The sequence below is a fragment of the Salarias fasciatus genome, chromosome 18, assembly GCF_902148845.1.
Source record: "Salarias fasciatus chromosome 18, fSalaFa1.1, whole genome shotgun sequence".
NCBI classification, from domain to species: Eukaryota; Metazoa; Chordata; class Actinopteri; order Blenniiformes; family Blenniidae; genus Salarias; species Salarias fasciatus.
The window spans coordinates 16,958,251-16,966,713 of NC_043762.1; the positions used below are offsets into that span (position 1 = coordinate 16,958,251).

An 8,463-nucleotide genomic window follows, 5' to 3' on the forward strand; every position below is an offset into this window, starting at 1 on the left:
AATCTTTCTTGTTTTGTTATGTGGCTGCAGAAATACATGGCTGCAAGACAACACCCAAGGCTTAGTGACAGTAGCAGAACAGCTAAAGCTCTAATAATGCCCTCAGTGTTTACAAGTATTTAAAGTGTTTGCATGAAGGAGTGCAGGGAACCTGTTTTCAAGCAAAAATAGAATTTGTTTTGTGCAAATTTCCCTCAAGTGTGTCGCCATATTTCACAAAGATGATCACAATGAAATGCTGGACTTTCTAACTTTACCCTGTAATTTGTAATAATATACTGTATATCCACCTGAGAGTGTGTCGGAATTGCGGCACATAAAATTTACATACCATACAGCTTAATAGCATAACTCATTTTTTTCAGAGAAGAGAAAAATATTTGGATAATAAATGAAAATCAACTGTGGTGGGTAACAGACTATTGTGTACATATACTATGAAAACGTAAAACACATATGCATGCATGCATGTACGCACACGTCTCTAAAGTTGATCAGCTGCAATAATGAAGAAGGTGTGTGAATGAAGGAGTCAAGTAATAAAAGTTGACAAAACTTTATTAAAAGTGTTTGCAAGCAGTATTCAAAGAGTAGAACATCCCGGTGCTCCAGAGGCAGCTGCTGCAGTGTTTGCTGAGACGGATCCTGGTGTTGTCGGGGTCTGCCTCTGGTTCTTGGCTCATCTTTTTCTTTTAGCTCTGCTTGCTGGTGTCAACCTCAAATTTAGGCCTAAACATGTCCAAAAAAAAAAAAACAAAAAGAAAAAAGTGAAAGAAAATATAAAAGACAGATCATCCAATTACATAAACGATATAAACAAGTCAACACCATATGTTGACATGCCATGTTCATATGTTACATGACTCTATGCTGATCTTCAATCATGGAGAAAGACCTGGAAAGTGAGCATATTTACTTACGAGGCACTGGGAAAATCCAGAGAACGGAAGTGCTACATGCGAAGGAACTCATGTTGCACCACCTTATGGGGAGTCAGTCGCTTTGCAGCATCCAGCTGGAGCATGCTTTCCAGCAGGCCTACAAACATACGCCTATCGCCAATTTCATCTTCTTCATCCACTCTGCTCTGCGAGTCCAGAGGTTTGAGCTGGAAGCAGAAACAGCGGTGGTCAGGTGTTTTCTTCACTGCACAGGATTCACACAAGAATTCAGTCACTAAGTGCACTTACCTTCAGAAAGTCTTGGAGGGAAGACAAGACCTTGGTCCCGTTGTCTTTCAGCGGAAGGTCTGTCTCCTGGAAGTCCTCATGATGGCTGGGATCAGCGAGCTGGAAGAACAAAGTGTTTCACTCTGTGTCAGAAATATGTGGAGAAAACCTGAGAGAGACTGAATGGACAGTACCTTGAGCTTCCAGGAGCCTGTGGAATCATCTCTCAAGAAAAAACGGTTGGTGTCGAGTCCTTCGTTGAGCATGGTGTCTGGAAGTTGTCCCTGGGTCTGCGTCATGTACTTCAGCTGAAAATACAGCAAATATCACATCTGATCACTGGTGGAAATACTGCCATTTGATTCCAGTATTTACAGTGGAAAGTAGGTGTGTAACACTTACAACTCACAATTCAATTCAATTCCGATTTTTGGGAATGGCAATTCCATTCAGAATCGATTCTCAATTCAAGCTGTTTATTGCTCTTATAGTGACAAAGGCACCATTTCTAGGATTAACTGTATTCCTCTAAAAGCTAGAAAGAGATCTGAAGATTGGTTATATGACTTGGAAAAAAAAACAAAAACTGTAAAATGCAGGTTGATGATGTTAATCAAGCTATTCTAAAATGGTAAACACAAAGAGGCAGTCATTTTTTGACAATGGGGGAACTTTTCCAACAGAGAAATTAGTGTAGTGATGAACTGAAAATGTAGATTTCATTATAAACTCTTTGGATCAAACATTAGCCAATTGTGATGGGATTCTTTCCACAAAACGTCTTAACAAATATGGCATCGTCAAAAATGACTGTTTAAACTTGAGTGACCAAAAAATACTTGGATATTTTTTTAGTAAATGTGCAAAAATAAAGTATTTACAATATTTACAGATGATTTTAGTCTTTTATGAGCTCTTTCATTGCTCGATCACGGTCAGTAAACACAATATTTGCAGTCAGTTTGCTCTCCCCAAGTACCTGCATTTGTACTTCAGCTCACTCAAACACTGCGAAACCTGTTGAGCTCTGCCAAGCTCTGTTTGAACTCTCTTTCTGCAGCTAAAATGGCTGCTTCATACTCCCTAAGCCCCTCCTACTGGACGTTGCAAACAAAATAGTACATTCATAGAAGGCATAATTGTGGAAATGAAAAGAAAATCATATTAAACAAGTGTAAGATACAAATAATAAACATCTCATGAGTACATCTCCTAAGTTCATATTAAACACTCAGTGGCTCAGTGCCCAAATAAGACTGAGGCTGTAGGAGCGCCCTACAGAGAGAGTGGCAGAGAGTGATCAGGATGATCAGAAAATGATCATAAATCATCTCGCACTTAGTGGTGAGAGTAGGCGTGGCTTAAATATTGATACTTAATTTGGAATCTATTCAGTATCTTGAAGGTGGGATGGATGATTTTTCTTTCTGTGGCTTTCCAGGTGGATCATCTTAACCAAGTCTGCGACGGAAATATTGAGAAATGCTGAGAGCTGTGAACAGCGACATGCATGCACACATAAGCAGTATGAAATCACGCACGCTTGCACCCGGCATTTGATTGGCGTTTTCTCGAGAGGAGCAGAAGGATGGTTTGGCGCATGTGTATCATTCAAAAAGTCGCCGGCCTCTAAATTCTAGGAAAATCGTCCATACCACCTTTAACAAATAAGAATCCCGATTCGAATGCGATTCGATTTTTTCTTTGTTACCATTTCATATGGACTCTTTCCAGGATAGAGGTGTTCACCAACGTACAAAGCTGCAGTGATGCACCCCAAGGACCAGACATCCACAGCGCCATCATAAGGCAGACCAAGAGTTATCTCTGGAGACCTGAACGAAGTCAAACAAACAAACAAAAGTGGATCAATTACTGTCCCCACTTTTGTGACGCTTTCCAGACGGTACAGATTTGCTCAGCATGGGAATCAGTCTGACCTGAAGAACTGCTGAGAAGCTTTGGGTTGAATTGTCAGAATTACTCACCGATAAGGCAGACACCGCTGAATGCTCCGGCCTGGGTGGGCTTCTGAGACCTCATGAGCCTGGCTGAAGCCAAACAATTTGACTGTCCAAGGCTGTGCTGTGTGGTTCACCAGCAGCACATTCTCTAACTTCAGGTCTCCGTGGATGATGTTCTTATATTTTCCGTAGTATAAAGCCAAGGCCACCTGAAAGAAGTGTTTTCAGAGTGGATCATGTGGACACTGACCAGACTCAATGTGTCACTGTAGGGCAGAGCCAAACTCAACACACCTGTTTAATGATGAATCTGATGGTCTTCAAATCCAGACCATCGGGGTGTCTTTCCTTCATTCGGTCCAACAGGCTGCTTTCCATGTGCTCGAAAAGCAAACAGGTGAAGGCCCTGTCCTCAAAGGCCTGGTACCACTTCACCATGTGGCTTTTTTCTGAGTCCTGCCTCTTCAGTTTGTTCAGGATGTTGACCTGTAGATTTATGATTGACTCTCATTAACTTTAGCTCTTTTTTTGCAAACTGATAATTGGAGGAAATAAAAGTGTTGTGGAACTTACCTCTGTTTGAGCAGCCAGAATGTATTGGGGATCTTTCTTGAACATTTTGATCATCACAGGCTCGGAGTTGCTAATCTTGGAGCATTTGACCACCTGTCCAAAGGTTCCCTGCATCAGGACACTCTCCACTTTGTAGAAAGTGTTTTCTGAGGACAGAATGTTCCCAGGGGCCCCCTGACAGGTTTTGTGAGGGACAAAGATCGAAGGCTGGCTGTCCCAATCATGACTGGAGAAAACAAGCTGGAAGAGGTGGATCGTGAGGTAATAATTGAAAGAAGAAAACCAAAAAAGAAGAACATTTACAGGTCCTTAATGGGAAAAAGTCAAAAAACAGTGACAACAAGTGAATTATTGTATTTTCAGTGTAACAGTAGAGTCAATACATTTGTATTTATACTTACAGAATTGTTTGGCCAAGTTTTGTCATCATATACTACAACTCCATCCAAGCCAGCTGGGTCAGACTCACACTGCACCTAAAAGATGTGGAGGAAAAGGAAAGTATTTTGTCAAAATAAACAAAATAAATACAAACCAAAACCGAAACTACAAAAACAAAGAGGAGAGCAACACGAGGAGCAAAAGTGGAAAAAAAAGAAAAAACTTACTGGGTAAGGTAGCTCATCTAAATCGGGTGGTTGCTCCTAAACACAGGAAACACAGGATGTTATTTTATACTGACATTTGCATTTACATTTTGTAAATTCCTGTATCATACTCAAAACGAAATTATTTTGTTTAAGTCAAATGAAGATTTGTGCCCAAACTTATTTCGAATGTATTTTCAAAAATTTGCCTCTGGGATTAATAAAGTCATTATATTCTCTTAATTTCTATAAACCATTATGTACTTAGAGATTTAGAAATGTTGTCCGCATGAGTCAGTTATGATTAAGGTAGTATACTGCAGGAAGGATTAATTATAACACATTGAAAACCAAGAAGCGTATGTTTTCCATCAGAATAATAAACCAAAAGGTAATGGCATGATGTTTAGTGTCCTGCATGTAGGCAGATACATTTAAAACAAGCACTGCATGACATGAAGACAGCAACACTCACGAGAGGAGGCATATCATCCACGTTGGGTGTTTGCACCCGAGAAAGGACATGTAATTTTTTTATTGACATGACAAGTCTGTTGTGACATTTTCTTTTATTTTATCAAATATTTTGATAAGGCACAAGTTTTATGTACTCATTTATCATTTCTTTTTTGCTTTCTGCTAAATTTGAGGAGGAAAATGTATATCTATTGACTGTATAAAACAGTCAATTCTTCAGAACAGAACACAAGTTTTTTTTCCTTTTCTATCCTGTCCTGTAGATTTGACTGTTATAAAATATTTTCAAATAATTTTTCATAACAGTTTTGCCTGTGTGCTTCAATAGAAACCAGCTTTACCATCATCATCTGCACATGCATTGATTTCTTAACATGGCTGCACCTCATTTTGTTGTCTGTTTGTATAGTTTTAGGTCAATTCACATAATGTTTCAACCACCATAGATAAATGAAAATCATTTCAGCTGTTAAGTATTCGAGCTCAGGATGGTGTTAGCATCTCTTGGGTCCATGGCCTTTTTTTTTCTTTTAAACACAAGCAGAGCCTGCAATATCAGGTGCATCAAAACTGTCGTGCTACATCAAAATAAGAGCCTATTCTCACATGTGAGGAAAAACCGACCCTTTGTGGACAAGTTGTCATGAATAAATCCGATTAAGAAAATAAAGACATGCTAACGCGTTAGCATTCCTGTTGACGGAAGAAACAGTGCACCAAATCACTTTAATCCTCCCAGTAAACCACAGGTATTGGCAAACATTTGCATTTGAAAACGCAATATAAAGTTCACTATCTCACCATTTCTTTGGTTATTTCGGGGTTACGATGTGTTTGACGACCACAGATCAGTTGCTCCTAAGTAGTTGCGGGTTTTAGGCGTCTTTCATTATGCAACGAGCTAGGAATACGTTACGTGATTATGACGAATTCTTGATTTGCATAGTAAAAAAAAAAATACATAACGTTTTATTAACATTATTAAAATAAATGTATTTTAATATAAAATAATGAAATGTTTTGACTTAACCACTGAATTAAATTTGTCACTTTAGTGTTAAGCTACGTTCACACCGAACGCGATTTTGCGTCAAAAAGCGCGTCAACGCGAGAAGCTGAAAGCGTGTCAATTCTGAGGTCCGACGCTGAACAACGCGGGGCCAAAAGCCGCCTCCCCACCAGACGCGACGCGTCGTGTCTGGTGGGGAGGCGGCTTTTGGCCCCTTTTAAAATGAAGAAGTTTTGTCCCAGAGCTCTGGGCAAGCGTAAACGGCCATTATAAAGGCCCGTCCATGCTTCACATGTCCGCGTGGGTGCGCGTTGGTCCGCGTGACGTAAAAATCGTCATGAATTCCTGTCCGCGCGGACCGATCCGCGACGTCCGCGCAGCAGCCAGAAATTGAGACCGCGTTGCGCGCAGGTCGCGGAAGTGTGCGCCTGCGCCAGAGCGCCATAGCAAACAAAACATGACGGTAAAAGTGAAAGTAGACGGAGCTCCAGCCTGATGGCTCCACTTAAAGACACCGAAAGAGTGAAAAACTCGTGGAAAGAGAGAGAGACTGTCTCGAAGGAGGAGAAGGTCTGCAGACAGAAGTGAAAAAGTAACTAATCGCTCCGGCGCTGTCTCGCGATTCAGAAACAGAAAAAAAAGGCTAAATAAACTTTAATACTTAAAGATAATGGACTGACAATGTATGTGCTTAATTTTCTCTAAATAAACCGTAATAAAGGAGCAGATAAACAGTCTGTAGAGCCGGAAAAGCTTCTCGAGGCTGCGTGGATCACCGCGCCTGTATGAGACGCACACAGCTGAGCTCAAAATGTAGCATGGGACAAAGCGCGTCCGCATCGGTGGTGCGCGGACCTTCCAAAGCGGACGCGGAAACGCGTACATGTGAAGCATGGACGAGCCTTAACACGCTCCTCCATGGTCGTAGTGCTTCTCTTCGGACCGGTTCCCGCTCCCTGGCCGACGTCACCATGGACACGCTCTATGATTGGTTTGCCGCAAAATCGCGATGCGCCAAAGTTCAGATTTCCCAACTTCAGCGTCGGACGCAAAATCGCGACGCGTAGCGCCAACGCGCCGCACGACGCGTCGTGACAACGCGCCGCGTCCGACGCGTTGCGTCTCATCGCAGCTGGAACGCGCGTTCCCATTTGTTTTCACTTGTCTTTGACGCAAAATCGCAGACAGCACTTGGCGGTGTGAACGTAGCTTTACATGTAATCCGGTTCTGATCTCCGTGCCAATTCTTTACACCTCACCAGTTTCCCTTCGGTTATGCAGTCAGTCAAGTCAATATCTTTGTGTCTGTGCCATTTCCTTTAGTGAGAAATTTATTTCCGCAACATAACACTCTGTTCTTCTTAAGGGTTTGTGAGACAGAAAAGTCTGTTCCCACTAAGGTGTAGGGTGTCGTCTACCCACGGAAAACAAACAAAAAAAAAAACCAAAAAAAAACAAACAAGGAATTTCCCAGATAAAAATGACAGTAATCCTCAATGCAAAGAGAATTTGGATGTTTAATCTTACCCTTCCCTTGGTGCTGAGGGGACTGTTTTGTGTATTTCATCCTCCTTTGCTGTTCCCGCATTGGTGGAAAGTCAGGTTCCAGTAAACAAAAATTGTCCATTTTGTTTTGACACAAATAAAAAAAAAAAAAACAAAAAAGCAAAAAACCGTGATTCATACATGTCAGAGGGCTCAATGTAAAGACCTCCATATTCTAAGTCTTTTAATGGATTATTCTGAAATGACTGGACTGAAACAACATCTGTAACAACGGTATTCTGATCAGAATTTTTCTTTTGGGAAACTATTGTGCTTATCTCCTGAGCTGAGATCATGTTCACTATAGTCCGTCTTGATGCCTGTGGTGATTGTCAGTTTTCTCCTTTTTTGGTCACCAAAGCCAAATCTGAAAGATCCGTCTTTAAAAGTCGTATGAAAAGTAACTCCAGTAAATTTTGTATCTCCTTGTAAGTGACTCCTCAGCCAGTGTTTTCCAAGTCTTCAATTTTAAACAGTCCATAGCAGTCCACTCTGAAATACACTGCAGTATCCTTCTTTTGTCCTTTCCATTTGGTCAGATGATGAAGGAAATGTTAATTTCTATACGGATGCAATCAGGTGCCCAAAAAAAAAAAACCCGGCAGTCCCTTTTCACATCCTGAAGAACTGAAGCTGGTTCAATAAATTATATGTAAATAAAAAACAGGTTGTCATGGGTGTGTTTCTTCCTGTATTTGTTTAGCAACACAAACACTGACTTGTCATGCCGGAACCACACCTGTCACATACCTCAATCAAATAGAAAAATAAAGAAGCAGTTCTGAAATGAATTCAACTTGTCAGGTTGAACACACAGAGATTCATTACCTTTTAGACACCAGAGATCTATCCATGATGAATTTTCTGAGGTTGGCAGACACACTGATGGTGCTTCGCATAGAACCTGCATGGAAATGGCTGCATTTGTAAACTGACACTCCCAACAGGATGATCCACTTCTCCAATGCTGTCTGACAACCTTGTTTTACACTCCTCAGTAAGATGCATAAATTCCCTTTTTGCAGTTTTTACCCTCAAAAGGGTCAAAATTAATCCACTACAGATGGTGAGAATTTAATTCCTCCACAAATTCTTCTTGGTTTTCGAGTGTTAAAAGAGGCCAAATTGGTGACTCACAA

General features: G+C 41.0%; 1 protein-coding gene across 1 annotated transcript; it reads right to left on the reverse strand.

Moving 5' to 3' along the window:
* Window positions 1–601: 601 nt before the first annotated feature.
* Window positions 602–7,351, reverse strand: LOC115405882 (homeodomain-interacting protein kinase 1-like). Its single transcript, XM_030115638.1, has 11 exons — window positions 7,307–7,351; window positions 4,315–4,350; window positions 4,108–4,182; window positions 3,707–3,946; window positions 3,428–3,619; window positions 3,158–3,342; window positions 2,881–3,004; window positions 1,364–1,477; window positions 1,191–1,289; window positions 921–1,108; window positions 602–729 (listed from the first exon to the last, which is right to left on the reverse strand). The coding sequence occupies exons 4-10, from the start codon at window positions 3,818–3,820 to the stop codon at window positions 953–955; spliced, it is 984 nt and encodes a 327-aa protein (XP_029971498.1). The 5' UTR covers window positions 3,821–3,946; window positions 4,108–4,182; window positions 4,315–4,350; window positions 7,307–7,351; the 3' UTR covers window positions 602–729; window positions 921–952.
* Window positions 7,352–8,463: the final 1,112 nt, after the last annotated feature.

What these genes read in the sequence shown, in the direction of transcription:
- LOC115405882 (XM_030115638.1), bottom strand. Translation starts at nt 3,820, where the DNA reads ATGCAGGGAACCTTTGGACAGGTGGTCAAATGCTCCAAGATTAGCAAC. An exon ending in TCAGATTCATCATTAAACAG is followed by an intron (nt 3,343 to 3,427) that starts GTGTGTTGAGTT and finishes CACTTCTTTCAG; the next exon opens with GTGGCCTTGGCTTTATACTA. An exon ending in GAAAGAGTCCATATGAAATG is followed by an intron (nt 1,478 to 2,880) that starts GTAACAAAGAAA and finishes CTGTATTTTCAG; the next exon opens with CTGAAGTACATGACGCAGAC.